The sequence below is a fragment of the Zophobas morio genome, unplaced genomic scaffold (genome assembly GCF_036711695.1).
Source record: "Zophobas morio isolate AGI-343-1 ecotype UQ-CSIRO unplaced genomic scaffold, CSIRO_AGI_Zmor_V1 ptg000024l, whole genome shotgun sequence".
Classification (NCBI taxonomy): Eukaryota; Metazoa; Arthropoda; class Insecta; order Coleoptera; family Tenebrionidae; genus Zophobas; species Zophobas morio.
Window position 1 is genome coordinate 16,720,680 of NW_026972129.1, and position 21,214 is coordinate 16,741,893.

Sequence of the window (21,214 nt, forward strand, 5' to 3'; positions counted from 1 at the left end):
GTTTATAAAATCATCAAAATAAATTTAGTTATTTATACAGCCTTAGTTGGCAGTCATGCAAATTACTGTTGATGTTGGTACACCGAACTAACTAATTTAAAAAGAAATATTTGCTGTCATTCTAAAGATATAGATTTCCTTAGGCAAATACAATATATTTTTTTATTATTTCTGTCATACAGGGTGACTCAGAACACTGCTGCATAATTTTAATGGCGAATTATATGGCAAAAAATTAGTTAAAAGAATTTTTAAATTTGCTATGTTATCAAAACTACTTTTCATCGTTGTTAATTTTATTAGCAAAAAAGTTATTTTTTATTAATAAAATAAATTTTTTAAATGGTGAATGTTAATTTACCATTTAAAAAATGTGCTGCTCGGTAGTTAATTAAACACGAGTTTTTCCTTACAGATTCATAATTAATGCAGTCGAAAAACAAGTTTATTCTACAATAAAATAAATGACATTGAAAATAACGTGCCATGTGACATAGTCATAATTTGTTTATAACGAGAGTGAAAATATAGAATCTATTTAATCCATCTAAATTGTACAAATATATATCAGATGTAGTTAGGTTGGTAATATTCACCAAAACTTTGCAATTTATTTAGTAATTTTAATTAGATTACATTGGTAGCATCACTCCTTACATATCAAAAGTGTGTAGTAGGAGGAATTGGACTAAGGTAAGTACACAGTCCATAAAATCAATTAAATGAAGATATCAATAATTAAGAATAAGTTTCTCCATAGACAAATTAAACTATATCTTATTCAAAACATTTTTTATTACACATTTATGAGATAGTGCTACCATCAAGGATAACGAAATAATTACAAACAGCCTGCGTCAATTATGAGTAAGTATGCGTTACAAACTCTGGTAAAAATCAGGTTTGTATAATTAAGTTAACAATAATAGATAGCTACACGTCGTACTTACATACCGTAATTTTTCAAAAATGGTGAACGTTTAAAACTTGAATCTTCTATAAAATGTTAACATTAAAATATAATATAAGACTCGCATGCGATTATTAACAATCAAACTAAACATTTAAAGTATATTATGTTTGTGTAAATTTCTACCAAGCGTTTATTTTTGTTACTCTTGTTTGTAGTTCCACTTCTTCTAGTATAATAAATTTGTGTGTTTTAGCTCTAAATAAATAAACAAATAAAATAAATAAACTTGGAAGCTTGTTATAGTGATGTACTACAATCCCGATAGTATTTGATTTACGAAGTTTTTCTTCTTTAATCATCATTATTACAAAACTACGATAAAAGTTGTGTAAAATCGCGACGACTAACCAAAATAGATATATAAGTATTTGGGCTGCTCTAATCTCAACGTACTCTTATTTAATGTTATCAACATTCTGCAGCATAATTCGCCCACATAACACCGCATAATTTGCAGATAACGTGTCATCTTTAAAGCTGATGCTGGCCGTATTTAAAGTGATAAAATCATATCTCCCTCTATTTAATACACCTTGCTATAATACTTAAGGTGAAGTTCAGTACAAAAAAAAAACTTTATGGTTGATGTTATTAAGAATAACAACCTCAAAAATATTTATTGCACGTGTCATAAATCTGAACACAGCAAATCTGATAAAACGACAATGACTGAATTGAAAGAGTAAAAATAATAGTTACTTTAATTAAACATTTTTAAGTCATTTAACTAAATAAATTTACAAGTACATTACTGATTATGTAGGTGTTAAAGTTATGGTAATTTGTTACAATTAACCCATAATTTTTTAATGTGATTGTGTGCTATAAAAATCACTCTAGTAGTCGATTTTATAACCACTTGACCTTTAACATTTCTTATCAGTTCATAATTGAAATAGAATATTCACAAAAGCTATTTATGCAGGTAATTAAGAGTAAAAAAGTTGGAAAAAACTACAACTGAATGTTTAACATGCAAAACAATTCTTTCCTTATGAATATCAAAAATCAAGTTTTATTTTCATCATTTAAGTGATAGCCGCAAATATTATTGTAACACTTTCAATTAGTGATGAGTTTTATCTAATCAGCTTCTTGAATTTAATGTGATAAAACCATGATTATTAAAAAAATGTGATAAAATTACTTACCATTTAATATCCACGGCATTTCAAATATAAGAATATAATTAAGGAAATATGGGTAGTATTGTTTAAATAGGCCTATTAAATACTTTGTAAATTCTAAGTCCATGTTTGCTAAACCACAGCCTTCCATGTCAAAGAATAAAGTAATTGGTTTACCTTTGCCTTGCCTTGAAAATTAAACAATTAAACACTTGTCAAAAAAATTACTTATAAAAATACCTTTCTAGTCTTTCAAACCAATATACAACACACCTTCGTAAGTCATCCATGTTGTGGGTGCCTTTAACATATTTTTTACATTTGAACACAAACAGGGTGCACCCATCTTTATCATGTCCAAAGGGGAAAAAACCACCTTGGACAATAATATCCATTTTTACTTGATCAGCCACTTCTACAATTTTCCAGTTAGCAAAAATTTGGTAGTGTTTAGAATAATTACCATTAGCTTGAAAGTCTTTTCTCCATGTAACACACTCCCATAACATATTTAGTGCCTCAGTACTATTATTATCGTGATGTAACAAAAATCTGTGAAGCCAACTATCATCCTTCTTCACTCTTTCCAAGTCCTTGGAGTGGATGACTAAAAGAATATTTTAAATAACTGAATAAATTAAGTTCACCACAATTTTACCATCATTTCCTTTGGTTGCAAGCTGTTGTAAAAAATTACTTCTTAATTCGTTAATTTGTTGGGAATCCATATCAATTTATTTGTAACAAAAAACACCAAATTTCATTTGAGGTGCTACTCGTCATGTACTATTAAATATTTAATTGCACTGGGATGATGTATCACAAAACTAAACACGAAAGTTATTCACAAATATGGTATACTTTTCGGGACTTACCTACATTACAGCTCCTTGAACTTAACTAAAGGAGAGTACTATCAACCAACAAAATAAAAGTGATATATGATGACAAGTGGTGACACTTCTGTGTTGATAAACCAAATAAACCAATAATAGAGAAATGTCATGTGCAGTTGTTCTCAATCAGCCAATTAGAACAATGGGAGTGGTAATTGACCTTTTCATACAAAGATGTCACTAAATTTTTCAAACGAAGTCATGAAATAAAACACCCGAATTAAAAAACAGTTTCGTTAGAAAATCGCATGCTCTGTATTTGATGACAGCATGACAATAAAAACACCTGCTGCTTTCCTTTCTTGAAAATACCCCTTCATGAAGTTATGTTTTGATCACTCCTTGTACAACACCCACATTTCGTTGGTAACTTTTAACACAACGTTAAAATCCCCAGATTTGACGTAACGGGTGCGTAACGGTTGTACATGTTCTGGCGCGGCTTAAAAACCGTCCCGGAATAACCTAAAACTTTTATGTTTATAAAGCGATTTGTTTATAAAAGCTAGCGACGATGACTGAAGGTATGTTTTCTCGTTGTGACCGACGTACAGTTCGTTAATAAACTTTTGTTGTAGCAATAAATAAATCGGAGGATTTGTGGAGTTCCTACAAAGGTCTTCGCAAGATCATCTGGCGAAGCTTAAGCGACGGCTCCGACGAGGTCTACAGTATCGAATTTGAGAACACTTTGCGGAAACACAAACAAAACTTCTTCTCCCTTCTGCAAAATCAGGTAAAACTTACCAAAACATTGAAATCAAAAATTTTACAGTGATTGTTCTTTCAGCCAAAAAATGCCAAAAGTCGTGAAGAACTCAAGAAGGGGATGGTGGACGGCATTGTGATTAAAGGCCTCGGTCATCAAATACTTTCCAAAGAACTATACCAAGAAGCAGTCATTTTGTCAGACATGTATGACATGAATGAATTCGTAGCCCTTGATCTCCTCTGCACGGCTCAAATCCAAATGTCGTATTACCCTGGTTTGCCCCGTGGATTAGTAGCAGTTCTGCTGTATTATGATGGCCGTAAGTCTCTAGTTTCAAGTTTACGCTACTTAATCCAAGCGCGCACTGGGGTTCAATGGAGTCTCAATATAAAGCCTGATCTTGAAAAATTTATCACTAGTTACACTGATCAGTTAATGGAAGGCGGCCTATTTAATCGAATTTTCGAACTACTGCGCACCTTAGACTTAACTAAAGAAATAGAAAAACTTCAAGAGAACCTCGCGTTGGGGGGACCAAGGCACAGGCGGCAGGTTATTGACTTATTCCAAGATATTAGAATGATTCTCGCGGATATCGTTTTCACGTGGGCTGCTCAGTCAGGTTTACCCAAAGCAGCAAGTGTGGCGCTCATAAACTATTTACGGCAAGCGGAAATCGAAGAAGAAGCGTCTGGAAAGATTGATAATGTTAACTTGTATCTCTTAATGGCGCTATTATCAGCGCTAGATCTCAGCGTTCTGCATTCTAGAGAAGATGGAGAAGAAGCAGTTCAAAGTTTACCCATTTTGTCTGATTCTGAATATATTAATACGATGATTGTTGAATTGGCACCTCTCAAACCAAAGTGGAAGAGTGAAGGTCTACAAGCTGTAGCTACTTTCGGACTTGCCGTTTGCATCGCGTCGTTACGTTTAATTCCCCAAAATCAACAATTCCAAGACGCGATTAACAGAGAAGAAATTTTTATTGATGCCGCAATCGAAAATAATGTGTTTGAGTTTATGCACAATATTATTCTAGAAAATGATATTTTGTACAAGGAAGCGTTTGTGTTTAAGCGAATGCACCATCTATTGACTGATTTTATTGTCTATATGTATCCAAAAGTGAAAGAACTGAGAATCAAAGCTGACGAAATCGCTCGGACTGTGCAGATTTATACAAGAGAAGGGCTAGACGCACCCCCCAATCTTCCACGGTACTTTGAATACTTGATGTTGGCAGTGGCGAAGTTCTACTCAAAAGATACTTTGAATACTGAGTACGTGTTGAGTTATTGGAGTCCAGTTGAGCTTAATTCTGGTCAATATAGCTCGCAACGATCGACGTCACGGGCTGTGTCATTATTTAAATTTGTCCGTTTAGCCGGAGATATGTTACCGCCAACTTTATTTGTACCATATTTAACGATGTTGAGTAGTTTATCTACTTGTCCGCAAGCAGCCAGACACTGTTTTAATATGTTGAAACAAGTAGGACCACAACTAACGTCCACTCTTTCATGGGATCATTTTTTTTCGTCGTTCGCACAATATTATAACAATTTGCGGCAAGAATTGCCACCTGTGACTGACACAGTTTATAGAAATACATATCTGAAAGGAGTGTCACCTCAAGAATTGGAAGGTCTACACGCTGTACTATTACTAATACGAACAATCGCCGATCACGATGAGTTTTCAAGGTTGGCACTATGTGAACATCCGGGTTGGGCGCCTTTAAGTATTCTTCTTGGTTTGGTCGGATGCTCGGTTCCTATTCCTCTTAAGTCAGACTTGTTGCTTACTTTGGCTTCACTGTCAAAGTCTGCAGAGAACGCAGCGCAAATGTGGGATAATTTGGAAACTTCGCAGATCTTGGTAACAGTGCCTACAACGTCTAGTTATACTCCTAGGGGGATACAAACTGAACTAGACGAAGTTGAATCGAGACTTGAAGAATACCCGTTAACGAAAGCCCTACTCAAACTTTTAGATGTGTTGACGGACTTTGGGATTCCTAGGACTCTAGGGGCAGGTCCTAGACCTCCAGGTTTCGATCCCTACTTATCGTTCATCGTCAATTCCGTCTTTCTCAAGTTTCATACGAGATCCTATAGAAACGCGTCTGAGAAGTGGGAAGTAGCAGATCTATGTCTAAAATTGTTTGAGAAGTTTTTGACACAATATGACCCTCAGCTTACTGATTTTCCTAAAAAGAATGTCCCAACGGAGTTTAATTCACCACCCGGGTACCATCTGATGATTCAAATGAACAATAAATCTGAACTTTTGAGTGTCATTTTGGATATTATTGATGAAGGGAATAGATTGTTTGACACGTATGTTGCTTTTCCTAGTCAGCATTTGTTGGAAGAGTGTACTTTGCGCTGTCTGAATATAATCCACTGCGTCTTGGCCTTGCAGTCGAAATTTGTTACCGTTTTAACGGCTTCTTCTGCTTCTATTCTTTTGACTAATATCACGAAACTTCTCCTCACCATCAACCGACGTAGTGGAAAACCAGATCACTGCGTCAACATTGCCAAGTACATCAGTTATCAACCATTTCTCTCAAAACATACCTACGTGGTTGTTAAAATACTAAACCACGTGACGAGTACCCCAATTCTCCATAATCAGTTCATCAACATATTCCTGTCGTCAGATGCGAAAGACGAAATCAGACACGGCTTTGTTCTCAGTCTGGACAACGAAATCGACGATGATGAGGCCCAATTGACAATAAAAACCAAACTCGAAGTCCTCAAGTTGCTCAAGCATTGCCTTCCATATACACCACCAAACTTCAGCCACTTCCTTCTAGGATTCGACATAAAGAAGGACATTTCGAAAACCGAGTTCCAGTATTCTGGCGTTTTAGATTTTCCGAGATCGTGCCTCCACTCAATCATTTCCCTAATGGAAGCGGAAGTCATCAAAGAAGGGTCAACAACGCCGCTCCTGGAAGCAGCTTACGAAGTCATTTTCTTGTTGGCTAGTAATAGCAAGACGTACGGACCGGTATTGAGATTCCTGCGTCTGAACAAAAAATTTTTCACTCAGCATTTGCTGCTCTGTCACAAAAGAGTCGGCGAAGGTTTGCACGTTCTCAATCAGATCGCTTGGTTGATGAAAACATTGGCCGTTGAGTTGAAGATTTGTGGCCAGAGCAAGCAAGTTAGTTACTTGAAGCATTTGACACACTTTTTGGTCAGTTTGCCTCAGCTTGAAAATAACACCAATCAGGATCCGTTTAGTGCCACCTACAAAGATGTGAGGGAAAGCAGCTACATGTCTTTAGAACGGATTAGTAATAACTTTCTCATTAAGTTAATTCCGCACTTTGAGTTTAAAGCCGATACTGTGCAAACACCCGAGTGGCAGTTTTTTGATGGAAAGGTTCTTAACGCGCTTCTGGATCACTGCATCCAAGAGGGTGGGAATAAACTGATTGACTTGAAAAAACTGCACCAGAGGTTGTACGACGAAGTTAAACTGCTGCAAGGCACGGCAGTGATGGGGCAGATACAAGCCATCACTCAAGAAATACCCAAAGTCTTGAAATATGCCCTGGAATTGAACAAGAATAAAGAAAAATATGCCTCTGTGGTTCAGTTTGTTGATGCTTGGAGGCAGGTAGTTGAAGTTATCATGTTATTCATCCCCAACGAGATTCTCTCAGCTAAAGAATCTCAAATGGTTAGTGTTTGCTTTGTTTTGAATTTGCTCAAACGGGTGACCAAGATTGAGTTGTTACCGGAAGTCGGCCAATTGTTATCAGGAGCGGTTTTACTAATACTTGAAAATTTGCGAAAATGTCACCTCTATGAAAAGAAACAGCAGAATATTTCGTCTGAAAACGAAGTAGTGACGAGCATGTTGCAAATGCATTTAGGATCTCTGAAAGAGATTTTAGAGAATTTGATTGAATGGATCATGGTGTCGAACGTTACAGACGAGAAACTAAAAATTAATTTGTATGCGGCTTTGGTTACCTTATTGGAGTTGGCAAGCCTGGAAAAGCCACCAGACAATGTAGCTGTATCTAGCAGTACCTATGTTAGCCGACTCGATAATTCGAAAGTTAGTTTAGAGAATCATTTGCAGAATTTGAAAATGACCACTGATAGTTTAGCCAAGTTCGGTGAGCGACTGGTGGAGGTGATGTGTCAAGATTGTATTGGAGGATACGATGTTTCTAGAATGTTGGCTCTTTCAAGTTTCAGCGTGTTGATCACGCTGTCTGGAAACGTGAACTGGATTGTGTATATGTCTGGACGAGGCTACTTGAAGTTTATAGTCCAGTCGATCTTGGACAGTAACGCCGATCTAGAACGATTGCTAGAACCCGGGCAGACTTCAATCAAACCCCTGTATGTCTACATGTCGAAACTTCTCTTCCTGGGACGTTTAGCTGGAACAAGAGTCGGAGCGGAGCTTCTCCTGGAACAAAAACTCTTCTCGTGTTTTAGCAACATGAACGTTTTTAGTTACCATCCAGAAATTTCCAGATCGTGGCACCCCGATGACTTTCTGGAAAGTTTTATACCACCGCCTGAGGAACTTTATCTCCAAATGTGGCTACCAGCCTTAGATATCTGTAACGCCATTTTAACAACCCTGGGTACAGACAATCAGTCTGCGGTTGTCCAAATCATGTACTTCATTCTGAGTCATCTGGACGTGGTGGAGTCAATTTTGCGATCTGGAACGCCGTCATTGTCGCGTATTTTCCTCAAAGAACTGTCGTTACTAACTTCAGTCATTGCAAGAACTGCCAACAATAACTTAGTTAACATTTTGGAAAACCCCGAAATCGTCCACGACCAACGAGCTCACCTCTTCAGGATACAGAAACTGACTTTGGCACTACTTCCAAAGTTTATTTTGACTGATGAAGTGGTGAGAGAACTTGTGAATAAACCATTGGAGCATCACCACACGTTCCAGACTTCTGAACGTTTGTTGTACGCTATGCAAATCATGTCCAATCTTCTGTGTTATGCACGAAATGTGGTCGCTAATAATGACGTAGAACATGGAGGAATTGGGGTGTTATTCCAGCCAACATTGAAAGATCCGACTCTTCATACTATCGATTTAAGGAATGGGTCGAATTTTAACGATCAAGCACCTTCTTTGGGGGTCGTGGTACAACAGTTAATCACCATTGTAAATTACCACCACCAAGAGAAATTCAACTATGAGTTACTTACACGGAAGTTGAGAGAAATCCCACTGATGGAAAGTGCAGATATTGATGAATACATTGACGAGTCGTACAATCTTCAAGATGTGAACACGAAAAGGGAATATGTGTACGAGTTGCTTTCCAATCGGTTGGAGAAGAAGACTAGGGAAATGCAGTATTGTTCTTATATTATTCAGAATGCGATTTATTTAATATGGGTACATTTGGACTACTATATGTTGAAGGCAATCCCTAAAGTCAAGAATTTTGGGTCGTTGTCAATAAAGTCTCCAATGTCACCAAGTAAGTCGTTTGCAGTTTCGTTTTGTTTTTCCTAAAGTAGTGTTTTAGGTACTTTGGCTTCTGCAACCGAGGCCACATGGAAGGTGTCTACTGATGACATAAGCAACCTTAAGCATGGACTTGTGTCAATATTTAATGATAGTTTTACTAAACAATTACTGGAAAGTATCCAGGTAGTACTGCAACCAAATTGTAGAGAAATCGTACTAATCATGTTTGTTGCAGGACCAAACTGATTTGGATAAAGGATTTGTTGAAACCATGTTGAAAAAAATAATTCGTTTGATACAATTTGTGCCAGTTAAGTAATTTGTAATATTTTTAATATAAACATTTGTTATAAAATGAGCATTATTTCAACCATGATGGGTCGCAAAATCAGATTTATTTAACACGAATCTTTTTTGAAATTAATCAAAAGGGAGCGACAGCGGCGCGAAGGGCATCTCGTGAGGGCCTGCATACAGTCGTACAAAAAGACAATTCATCAGATAGAGTAGATTTATTACAGTATAGACAAAAATATTTAAATACATTAAAAAAATACATCAAACAAATCCAATTTAACGTGTTACCGCATTTTTCGTACCAGCCACAAAATTCGACGACTTCCAACATCTCAAACTTAACAATTCAAATTTCGTGGTTGCTACAAAATACCAATTCGCTAAATTAACATTATGACGAAAATCAGTCATTTCTTTGTGCCAGAAGTTGAAGGTTGGTTTTCCGAATCTTTGGGAGTATCTGGCTTCACCTCCACTGGAGATTCTTCATCTACTAAAGCTTGTAGACCCTTGACATCGCGCGCATCGGGCTGAACTAACGCTAGACTGCCGTCTGACGACGTCAAAGAACACGACAATGGCGACGACCGTTGGCTTAAGGCCGCAGCCCCGCTCACTTTATCACTCGGAACTTGAACCTCTTGACAGCTACTCGTATCGGGAGAACGTATCGGTTTTCTAGTAGACATTTCTAATTGTTTGTACATTTCTAGAATTTTTTCTTCGAATGAACGACTAATGGCCAGCTGCGTTTGGTATTTGCTCTCGAGGATCTGGAAAAGGGGGTTAGAATATGGGCGACATCGAGTGAGAAGTGTACCTTTACTTTCTCTTCCGTTTCGTCGTTTATGCTATTTAAGGTGCGTTTTTGCAAAGATATTGTTTCCTCGTTCTGACGAATTATCTGCTCCAATTCCCCGATTTTGTTTATACAAGCCTCTAGTTTGCTCACTTTTTCTCGGTAACGCTGGTGTAAAGCTAGAATTATATTACATTTGTCAAGTTAATGAATTTTAGCACAAGCGGACAAGTTGACGGTCGCCCCCCGACCTATCTGCATGTATGTGATAGTAAATAAAATAAATAATTTCCAAAAACATACATTGTAGGCAAATATTTTAAATCATGAAACGTCGAGAAAATATAAAAATATCAATTCAATTACTGTACTTGCTTAGCTTACCCTCAATGAGTAAAAATGGTCTCACAGCAATAACAACAACTTGAAGTGTTTATGTTTATACATCGGAAGAGTGGCACGTAGAAATTACATAGTTTAATTTGAATGAGTTTGTCCCCTCAAAAGAAAGGATTAAAATTATTAATTACGCCACGAGAGAATGGGGTGACTCGTTCTTAATTGATAATAATTGATCAATAAAAAATTAGAGAGTTATTAATTTCTATGTATCTAATGAAAAAAGGAAGTAAGGTGGTTAGACAGATATATTTTGATTAAAAATTTACCATGCTTGCAATAAACTCGATTTAAATAATGTTTGGGTCACCTGTACAAGCAATTCCAAAAATATGAAGACAATGATAAATAACAAGTATAAACTCATGTACATTTGTATATTTTCGATAGGATTTACGTGGTAAAATTTTTAGATGATGTCATCAATTTTTTGGAGGGGATAAATAGATATATTTTGGTTAAAAATGTAACTTTAAAACGTCTGCAAAATTTCAAAACATTCGGTTTTGCAGCTTCTTATTTAATCAATAAAATAAAGACTACTTTTTTAAAATGTTTGCAGAGTGCTGCCAGCTATGAGATAATAGTGATAGCTGGTGCTAGGTCTAACCTATCTGGAACTTACTCTTTATTTCATTGTTATAGGATTCTTTCAAAAGCTCTAATTCCTGATCAGATCTTCGAAGGGACGTCAGTTCATCCAGTCTTTCTTTATATTTTAATTGAAGTTCTCCTATTAGCACAAGTTGCTTGGTCACATTTTCAAGTTCGGCGCGACCTTTATCTCCCGCAGCAGCTTGTTCTTTGGCAAACTACAAAAATAAACCCTAAACAAAAACGACAAACACCCTACAAACAACATACTTTGACCTCAGCAAGAGCATCTACAAGCATACCTTCAACTTTCTGTTTTTCTAACGACAACGACAAGCATTTGCTTTTCAAATTTTCAATATTTTCTTGACGTTCTTCCTCAGAGTCTTGTAAAGTTTTATTTTGACACTCTAACGTTTTACACTACAAGAAAACATGTCAAATCTAGACATCAACCCTCTAGTACCCACCTTATCTTCTAAACTTGCAACGGTATTCGCTAACATTCTATTTTCTACTTCCCTCTCTTTCTGAATGCGCTCTAACTGGTGTCTCAACGCATCTATATCAACCTGCTGCAACTGCACTTGATCTCTCTGAAAGACAACGTTGTAAGAAACATCAACATTTTCAAACGAAACTTTACCAAAGCCGAGTTGTGCTCTTCCAACACTTGAGTATTCTTAGCATCTGCCAAAAACCGTCTATTCTTAAACGCGTGTATCTCTCTCCTATGTCGCTCAAACAGAAGCTGCTGATGTACAAGCTTAAGTTGGTTCTTAAGTCCTTTAATATTATCCTTATCGTTATCCTGAATAGCTGTCTCTACATACCTACAACACCACCCTTACACCCTCTTCCACCGACTTCCTCGCCAACTTACTTATCTAATACTTCATTAATGGAAGGCTGACTATACCTCTCCTGCGACCCCGACGACGTCCCAGGCCCCGGACTAGACTTAACCTCTACCCCCAAAGTGGGGAAAATCCCCAAGAACAAATGCTCGTAAGGCATCGGCCAAAAATTCTCGGTTTGGGTTTCAACACTGGCAAGCTTTTGACTGCTGGCGTCGGACATGGCATCTACTCCGTTGGACATGGCACTTTCGGCTCGGTCGGCGCTCTCCGCCCTCTCCACGTTCGACTCTTCGTCGGTTTCGTCCAGGGTCCGGCTGGTCCTGCTGACGTTGTCTTTCACCGACGAAACGGGGCTCTTCTTCATCTCGGGACACGAGTTCGCGCGACGGACTTTCGCGCTGTCCATTTCGGGGCTGCTGCCGCTTAGCAGTTCTTGCGGGTCTGATTCGGCGGTGCACTGACTGTGATGGCGTAGACGCTGGACTCGGCGAGTGAAGTCTTTCATGGATTTTGAGTTGGGCATGTGGAGGCCGCCGGCCGTGCAGGGGGAGCTGCGATCGTCTTCTATGTTTTCACTTGCTGCTAACAAAAATTATTTGTCACACTTCTATTTTTTTAGGTGTAGATTGTAACCAAAATACAGAGTGCATCAAAAAAATGAGGAAATTTTTTACTGAAATAGGTTTTGCGTGCAACTGTAAATTAAATGCATATGTAAAGATATTTAGATCCAGCAGCTGTTTTCTGGTTCAGCTCGCATAATTGGCAGTTTTGTATATAGAAAAAAATAAATAAATAATTGAAGCTATTTAGGCAGAACACCCCTGGTCCCTGAAACACAACCAAATTCAGTTTCATAACTTACAAACGTTAATCCTAGATTTTTTATAATAATGTCTATAATTATATATAGGTAATAAAAATATTACTGTTTCCATTTATCCATATTTTTTTAAACTTCCTGCAAACATTTCTAAAAAATAAAACTACACTACTAATAGGCAAACAACATTTTTTAATAAACTGATGATACATTTTTGCGGTGACGTCATACATTTTCCAAAAGGATTGAATAACTAATTTTAATGGTTGTTTTATTATGCTCACGGCAACCTTGGATAGTGTGTAAAATTTTGCTGCACAATTTTGGATCATTGTGTATACATTGATAAACCACAGATGCAGAAGAAACACATTATTGTTTTCAGATAGCAAAACTTTGAGGTGACGTCATTAAATTATCAAAATAAATTTTGATTCGCGTTTTACCATTTACACGAAATTTTTAAATTACGTTACAAATTAACTAACAGACGACAGATAAATGGAAACGGGCTACCTACTACTTCTCATTCTAGAACTATCTAATTTTGGATTTCACGACGTTTCAAACTCCTACAGTACGAAAAAATAGGTCCGCCGTTTCCTTCTATCTGTCATCTGTGTCGATTTTTATTGGACAGAAACTATCGGGCCGAGATTTATAAAAAATAAATAGAATCCCTTACTTTACTTGACGTCTTGTAGTACGTAGAATACAAAATGATATTACTAGGTACATATGTATAGTTCACAAAAAAAACAAAAACAATATTTTAATTTGTTATTCACATAAATTCTAAAATCTTTACCTGGTCTTAATTTCTGTTATTTTGAAGTTTTGTTCAGCTGCTCATCATTTTCTTTCTTTTATTTAAAAATTTTGTTAGGTAAATCAACATTTGAAATAAATGCTTATGGCAACACTTAAATAATCCATGTATTTTCGGGTGATTTTTTTCAATTTCTGCTCTAGTTGACCACGATGCTTACGTCAGCCGTATCAATTGATAATGACTTAACCACATATGATCCAATTCCATTAGTGATTATTATATCGGTAGCAAAAAATTATAACGCCATTTGAAAAACCACTAACAAATAAAAATAAAATAAATAAAGTTATGCATTCGGGTTGGGTACTTCTGAAAATAACAATATAAAATTAACCTAGTTTTGTTGCAGTTAAAAAAAAACAAGGAAACATTTTTGATGTACTATCGCACGCAAAAGTTTTGTCGGTACCCAGTAGCGAGGGGTATTAAGTTCCTCCGCCTTCTTTCTGCGGGTTGCCATAATTCCCTAAACACTCAAGTAGAATAAAAGTTTTCTTGCTTGGTTACAAAAGTTGATTACACAGTACCTTCTTCAGGTAGAATATCTTCAACACAGAAAGATAAAAGTGAATTAATGGAGTTTAAACAAGTAACTGCCACATCCGTACAAATCATTACTTTTTAACAAAAATGTATATTTAAATTTATCAGGGGTGGATTTTAAATGGAAAGTGGTGTTTTTTTATCAATATGACTTAGTGCGAAATCGAATAAACTGACAAATATTGACAATTCGAAAATAAAACAAGATGAAACTTCGGAATGAAATATATATAAATTATCTTCTGTTTATCCTCTATCTATTTCAATTTTGGGATTTTAAAATTTTTCGACTTTTCGTCTTTTTGATTTGTTACTTATTCGATTTTTCAAAATATTACGACTTTTTAAATCTTACATTTTACGATTTTTCAGTTTTTTGATTTTTCCATTTGTTGATGTTTTGATTGTCCGATTTCTAAATTTTCAATTTTTCGAATTTTCAAATTTTAGATTTTTTTATTGTTTCGATTTCTCATTTTTTCGATTTTTTGCCTTCTCGTTAATAGATTTTTCGATTTTTCAATCTTTCGGAATTCATTTTTCAGTTTTTCGACGTTTCGATTGTTCAGTTTTTCGGTTTTTTAAGTTCAAATTTTTCAATTTTGAATTTTCCCATTTTCAATTTTTGCCCACTTCCATTTCTCAATTTTTCGATTTCTCAATTTCTCAGTTTTTCGATAATTCATCTTTTCGATTCTCAATTTTTGGCGTTTCTAAATTTTTGGATTTTTCGATTCCTCAATTTTTGGATTAATTGATTTTTAATTTTTCGACTTTTCGTCTTTCCAATTTCTCAAATTTTCAATGCATAAGTTTTGGAATTTTTCAATATGTATTTCGAATTTTAAATATTTATATTTTTCGATTTTGTTTTTTTTTTTTGATATTTACTTATTCGATTTTTCAAAATATTGCGACTTTTTAAATCTTACATTTTACGATTTTTCAGTTTTTTTATTTTTTCATTTGTTGTTTTAATTGCCCGACTTTCTAAATTTTCAATTTTTCTAATTTTTAAATTCTTTCGATTTTTTGCCTTCTCGTTTTTAGACTTTTCGATTTTTCAATTTTTCGGAATTAATTTTCAGATATTTCGATTTTTCAATTTATCAGTTTTTTTAGTTAAAATTTTTCAGTTTTGAATTTTCCCAGTTTTCCATACATATTTAGATATTTCGATTTCTTAATTTTTCGATTATTTGTCTTTTCGATTATTCGAGTTTCCAATTTTTTGACGTTTCAGTTTTGGGATTTATGTACATATTTAAATTTTTCAATTTTTAGCGTTTCTAAATTTTTGGATTTTTCGTTTTCTGAATTTTTGGATTTTTCGTTTTATTAATTTCTCGGTTAATCGATTTTTTAATTTTCCGATATCTCTGTTTAAGTTTTAAGATTTTTCAATTTTGGGATTTTTCAAGATTCCGATTTTTAAATTTAAAATTTTTCAACTTTCTGTTTTTTCAATTTATTACGTACTCGATTTTTAAAAATTGTGCGAGTTTTTAAATCTTACATTTTTCAACATTTTCATTTATTTTAATTTTTGAATTTTTTAGTTTTTTAAAATTTCTGACTTTTCAATTTTCGGTTTTACAATGTTTTGATTTCTCCTTCAAAAACGAAATATCACATATTAAAAAAAATAACGCTAGGAGTCCCTAAGTTTCTGTAAAATGCTTTCCAAAAAAAAAAAAAACACTAGGTACCTCCAAGACTTTCTCTTTTAAACGCAAAAAATTGGCCTAAAGTTATTTAGACCAATCTTCCCTCGCCCCTGAAGTAAAAATATATAATCAGTACATGCTTAACTTCAATTGTTTATGTTTATACATCGAAAGAATGCGACAGTTAAGCACACAGCAAAGTGTCTCCTCAAAACAGTGGAAGCGATTAAAATTATTAATTAAGCTTCAATGCAGCAAAACGTTCTGAATATGAATCTGGGTAAGTCGATTTTATTATAACAATTTTATTTTATCATTATTAAATATAGGCGGGCGCAACATTATTATACAGTAAATGGTCCGCTTTTTCTGTCAAAATTTGTCGTATAAATAACTTAAAAACTTAAAATGCGTGATTAAATAAGTGGATAAAATCTTGTAATGATCTATATGATATACAGAGTGTTTATTAAAAAAGCGGTAACCATTCTGGGGTTATTCCTCGGATTATTTCAAGTTTTTTTTGTCCTTGAATGATTTTCGAAAACACGCTTTGTTTCGAAGATAATGAGGCGAAAAAATAAATAAAAATCCCCTGTAAATTAATAATCTTTACATGTAATACGAATTAGTAAAGTATTGTTTATTTTTCGAAAAGCTTTTATCGGCCTGTCTTTCCGAAAATCATCTGAGACAAAAAAATCTTAAACCAACCCAAGGAATAACCCCTTGAATTTTAAAATATAATATACAAGCTACTATAAAAATTATTTCTTGCATCAACTCAAAAATCTTGACCTCCTGATGAATTTATTTTATAATAATTTTTTTTTTTTGTTGAAATTTGGATCTAAATGCATTCTCAAAACATTTTTAATAATCCACACGTGACCGACCACTAACTGGCCAAATACCATATGATCGAAAAACGTCCTCTAGTGGGCCATGAAATTAATTGTTAAAATAATGATGTTGGTATCGCAGCTATTTGACAATTTATTGACAGTTACTTGACCGTAACTGTCAAACTAAACAAGGAACGCGTACGTGTTGCCAACACAATTATTTTAAAAATAAATTTCATGGCTTACTAGAGGACTATTATAGAAACTTTTCTCCCACTTATTTCTTATTCCCCAAAAATAATAATAAATTTAGTGTGGTACTACTGTCCTGAACTTGACGTAAACCGTTGCCAACATGACCTTTAACTGATCACCACTCAAGCAGTTGGTCTCAGAGACTTTAAATATGTATATATTTGAAGTCTTTGGTTGGTCTTACAGCCAACTCTAATTCATTTTATTTTCGATAGTATGGTGTATTACACAGAGTCATCAAAATTGATTGAGAGAGTTGGTAAACCTGAACTTGAATAATTTGGTTTATTAAGTTGTATAAAAATATTAGCTGTCAGATTTGAAGTTTCAAGTTTCAAATTTCAAAACTCAGTGGCGTCTTTTTTCAATTTTTTTTTTTTTGGTAAAAAATATTAGTTGTCAGATTTGAAGTTTCGAATATTTTAGATCCATTCATTTCTGGAATTTGTTCTCAAAGATGCAAGTAGCAATAGGGTATAGGGTGTGCATCGACCAAGGCGATTCGTATAAACGTTAAAACCCTTCGCAACTTTGCAAGAAGGTAACTTTCCTATTCGCAACTGATTCAGGTGAGTTCGACAAGCAACCCCCAGTTCTCTTGTCACGCCACTGAATTCATTGCCATATAACCTTAAACAAATCTGTCATAAGGTTGACAAACTTCACGACAAAAGCAGGGAGTACCAACTCTCTCAATCAATTTTAATGACTCTGTATAATCTTAGATTGTTTATATTACAATTATCCACTAGTATCATGAAGTCAAGGAAAATAAATCAGTTGCTTTCCTTTATGGAAAGCCGCTAAAAAATAATATGTATGTTCAATGTGCTTCCTTCCAGTGAAATGACCACATTGTCACACCATATACCTGGTGATACTTTAAAATTATGATAAACGTGCCAATATAAAAGTTAATAATCTACAAATAAAAACAAAACAAAACCAATTAATCAAGACGCATGCAAAATTTGTTAAAATTCTCAGTGTATCAGTGTTACCAAATGTGAAAATTCCGCATTCAAATTAAACAAGAGATAACTAATTAATCATTAACTAAACTTATCAACTAGATACATACAGTCTTCACTCTCATGCAATACACTATCGCTCTGTTTGAGGGCGGGCTGACTAGGTTCACTCTTTTTCTCATTCACATAGTCGTCTGGATCCACCGAAGATCCACTACTCTTCAAAGGACTTCTATCCGCCCTAATTTTTTGCGGACTCGTTGGAGAAAGCGATTTTAATTTTGTACTAGCAACCTAAAGAACACATATCTACTTTCAAATACCCAAAAGTGCACACGATCAACTCACAGGAGACTTATCAAATGAAAGAGAAACCATCTGAAAATCACCTTTCGAAGTCGACGGTCTAGCATCCCCGTAGAAACTCGAAGTAGACGATCTAGGCTCTACTGAGAAATTAAAAGGCGATTTTTCCTTGCGAATAGGCGACTGGGGTTGCGATGGAGAAGTTAGCGACTTCACTTGAGTTCTCAGAGCATACTGAGTTTCCTAAAAAATTACATTAAAACGTCGTAAGTGAATCTGAATGGAACAAACTTCTTGAATTACTGGGGTAGTTTCTGGGGTTGCTTCTATTGCTGCTTCTGGTGGAGAAGACCCTGCTTGTGGGACAACATTTTCATCATGTGTAAATTCCTGTCATACAAATTTCTCTTATTTTAAAGTTTCTTTAGGGGTGGGTTTTAGTGATTTATGATTTAGATACGAAATAATTGATAAAAGCAGCCGCGTTGTTTCTAGTTAGATAAATCAACGTGCAACCTTTTAAATCAATTATTTGAAAATAGTAAAAGCACTACCGGCTGAGGGACGTAAGTTGGTATCGAAACTCCTCCGACAGGTGGCGTGTTAGGATTAAAAGCCATACTCGGTGTAAAATACTCTCCTTTGTCGTTAGACATTGACGCTGCCAGATTTTTCAAAGACTGAAAATATACCGCATCTACAACAATTTTACTAATGGAAAGTTATGCCAATATTGAATAACGTTACCAATGGAAGAATTGGCAGTGCCAGATCTGGATCTAAAACCTGACGCTAGTTGACAAGAATCGTGAGCGCAAAATGTGTCAGAGACATCTAGCGAAAATCGCTCGCACTCTACAATGACATCATGGACGGCCATTCTTCTCCATCTTTAAAAACACATTTTATTATTATCATAAATGCTAATTTAGTACAACGATAAACTGACCTTTCGCTAGTTGTCTCATTATCTTTGGATGTTGTAACTAAAGAAGGATTCATTTTAACTGTTTCTAACATTGGCTAAAACGATTTATTGTCAATATTGTTAACACATCAGAAAACAATGTTTTACCTTAATAGTGTGAATAAATACTGCTTTGTTTTTATCTTTGTACTGTGTTCTCAGATATGCCAAAAAGTTACAAGGAAACATGCCATAAAGTCTGAGAAATAAAGCATACAAAGCTACTTGCATATGGATCATCTGTTCTTCTACTAATCTTCCAGGATTACAGTTCCAAGAAGCCAGACGACTAAAAAATCATGTTAGCTTGGGTAATCATGCGAACAAGATAATTTTTTTTTAATAAATGTCATGGCTTACTAGACGACTTTTTTTCATACTTTATAATAAAAAATAACTGATGTGAAAAAACATCACAACGTATATTACATTTGTTAATTAAAATTAATTGATTAATTAAGTAATTTCAGTTCTAATTTACTACAGATGATGCATAATTGACACTTAAGTTTTGCTACAAATCATACAAACAATATTTACCTGAAAATATCAAAGATATGGTTTAATAGTTCCCCCATGGAGTATGGAATCATTGGAATTAAAACAATCAAAACAAGTAATGCACTTATCAGAGGTAAAATTTCGACTTCCTCCTGCAACAAAACCTTTAATAACAAAATCTTCGCAATTAATCCTTGATTTACTTTTAACAATTTTAACAACTCTTTTAAAAGATGATGTTCTGACAGTCTGTAAAGCCATGTTGGTTGGCTGCGAACAATATGACCTAACAACGTAAGAGCTTGCACTTTGACATCAGTTTTTGAACTTTTTGCAATCGAGTCACTTAATCTATCAAATAAATATTGATGGTGCGGTTCTTTTATATTAACCAACACAACAATCGTGTTGGCGGAATTTGTACTTAGGTAATAATCATACAAGCCATTAACCAACCAAGAATCTCGAACTGTAAGAAGAAAACATTAAATTCAACATCACAAGCTATTACAACGCTCCTACCGCTAATAAATTGTTCTAGTATTTTTTGCTTGATGGCCTCAACCTCCTCCTTATTATTGGATTCTAACTGTTGAAAAATCTCTGACATTTTGTTGGTATTTGGTGAATTGTTGTCAGAATAGGTTAGCTAAATGTTGGAAGTAGACGTTAGGCAATAACGGTGTGAGAGTACAAATAATTATTATCGCAGAAGTGCATTTTATAGAAACACGCCGGACCTGAAAAAATGAGTGTAAAGAAGTGTTAAAAAACATCTTTTACCTTAATGGCTTTAAAGCAAAAAGATATTACTTGACACTTTTTAGGTTGACATTTACCCGATTGTGAATGCCAAGTCGTGGATATTTCGATATCGTGGATGAACTTCGTCATGTAATTGAATTTACTTCGGACAATTCGTAAATATTTTTCCAAAAATACTAGCAAAAATTCACACCGTTCTACTCAAGAGATTCAAGTGTCATCGAATGGATTCATTTTTTATCACTGAGCATGCGCAAAACGTGTTTACAAAAACAGCCGTCACATACCGGGTGATCCATGTGTGTACAAAGTGTGTATCTTGCGTGTACAAATAAATCAGGTAGGTAAACATACGTTCCAAATGAGTTTTCCTTTAACAAAATTTTGTGATAATTTTGTAAAGACACGTATATCAGTTTGGATAGGTGTAGAGTAAATGGCAAGTATATTCATCATATTTTGCACATTTTGAATTTTGTATAGGATTTATTCGGAAAAATTTTGAGATAACGTCATCAATTTTTTGGGAGGGGATAAACGCATAAATTTTGCTTAACCATTTACCATGATTACGATAACCTTAAAATATTTACAA

At 34.8% G+C, this 21,214-nt stretch overlaps 3 protein-coding genes across 7 annotated transcripts in view; 1 reads left to right on the forward strand and 2 right to left on the reverse strand.

Moving 5' to 3' along the window:
- LOC135135502 (motile sperm domain-containing protein 2-like) overlaps positions 1 to 3,143 on the reverse strand; it is a 28,193-nt gene extending 25,050 nt beyond the window's left edge. The window contains exons 1-5 of one of the 2 annotated variants that reach the window (XM_064064569.1): positions 2,980 to 3,143; positions 2,759 to 2,927; positions 2,564 to 2,707; positions 2,341 to 2,515; positions 2,125 to 2,288 (exon numbers count right to left, since the gene is read on the reverse strand). In XM_064064569.1, coding sequence (XP_063920639.1) covers positions 2,125 to 2,288; positions 2,341 to 2,515; positions 2,564 to 2,707; positions 2,759 to 2,828 — 553 coding nt within the window. In that variant the 5' untranslated portion in view covers positions 2,829 to 2,927; positions 2,980 to 3,143. Of the gene's footprint in view, positions 1 to 2,124; positions 2,289 to 2,340; positions 2,516 to 2,563; positions 2,708 to 2,758; positions 2,928 to 2,975 lie in introns of both variants that reach the window. The other variant, XM_064064568.1, reaches the window with a different exon arrangement.
- A 158-nt stretch (positions 3,144 to 3,301) lies between these two features.
- Positions 3,302 to 9,550, forward strand: LOC135135501 (nuclear pore complex protein Nup205-like). Its single transcript, XM_064064567.1, has 5 exons — positions 3,302 to 3,520; positions 3,575 to 3,732; positions 3,787 to 9,205; positions 9,254 to 9,378; positions 9,431 to 9,550. The coding sequence occupies exons 1-5, from the start codon at positions 3,511 to 3,513 to the stop codon at positions 9,512 to 9,514; spliced, it is 5,796 nt and encodes a 1,931-aa protein (XP_063920637.1). The 5' UTR covers positions 3,302 to 3,510; the 3' UTR covers positions 9,515 to 9,550.
- A 142-nt stretch (positions 9,551 to 9,692) lies between these two features.
- On the reverse strand, positions 9,693 to 20,844 carry LOC135134847 (hamartin). Of its 4 annotated transcripts, none has more exons than XM_064063698.1 (18): positions 20,694 to 20,844; positions 20,377 to 20,594; positions 20,058 to 20,323; positions 19,894 to 20,006; positions 19,462 to 19,642; positions 19,336 to 19,409; positions 19,134 to 19,276; positions 18,941 to 19,083; positions 18,690 to 18,776; positions 18,429 to 18,629; positions 18,191 to 18,374; positions 12,168 to 12,726; positions 11,931 to 12,117; positions 11,755 to 11,880; positions 11,555 to 11,707; positions 11,316 to 11,502; positions 10,313 to 10,470; positions 9,693 to 10,265 (listed from the first exon to the last, which is right to left on the reverse strand). In XM_064063698.1, exons 2-18 carry the CDS (start codon positions 20,462 to 20,464, stop codon positions 9,900 to 9,902), a joined length of 3,216 nt encoding a protein of 1,071 aa, XP_063919768.1. In that variant the 5' UTR covers positions 20,465 to 20,594; positions 20,694 to 20,844; the 3' UTR covers positions 9,693 to 9,899. The 4 variants fall into 4 exon arrangements, with proteins under 4 accessions (XP_063919768.1, XP_063919767.1, XP_063919766.1 ...); XM_064063697.1 differs by having other exon boundaries at positions 12,168 to 12,723; positions 18,678 to 18,776; XM_064063696.1 differs by having other exon boundaries at positions 18,678 to 18,776.
- Between the last annotated feature and the right edge of the window lie 370 nt (positions 20,845 to 21,214).

What these genes read in the sequence shown, in the direction of transcription:
- LOC135134847 (XM_064063696.1), bottom strand. Translation starts at nt 20,464, where the DNA reads ATGTCAGAGATTTTTCAACAGTTAGAATCCAATAATAAGGAGGAGGTT. An exon ending in ATTAATGAAGTATTAGATAA is followed by an intron (nt 12,118 to 12,167) that starts GTAAGTTGGCGA and finishes GTGGTGTTGTAG; the next exon opens with GTATGTAGAGACAGCTATTC. An exon ending in AAGAGCACAACTCGGCTTTG is followed by an intron (nt 11,881 to 11,930) that starts GTAAAGTTTCGT and finishes GTTGTCTTTCAG; the next exon opens with AGAGATCAAGTGCAGTTGCA.
- LOC135135501 (XM_064064567.1), top strand. An exon ending in TCTCCCTTCTGCAAAATCAG is followed by an intron (nt 3,733 to 3,786) that starts GTAAAACTTACC and finishes TTGTTCTTTCAG; the next exon opens with CCAAAAAATGCCAAAAGTCG. An exon ending in AATTACTGGAAAGTATCCAG is followed by an intron (nt 9,379 to 9,430) that starts GTAGTACTGCAA and finishes TGTTTGTTGCAG; the next exon opens with GACCAAACTGATTTGGATAA.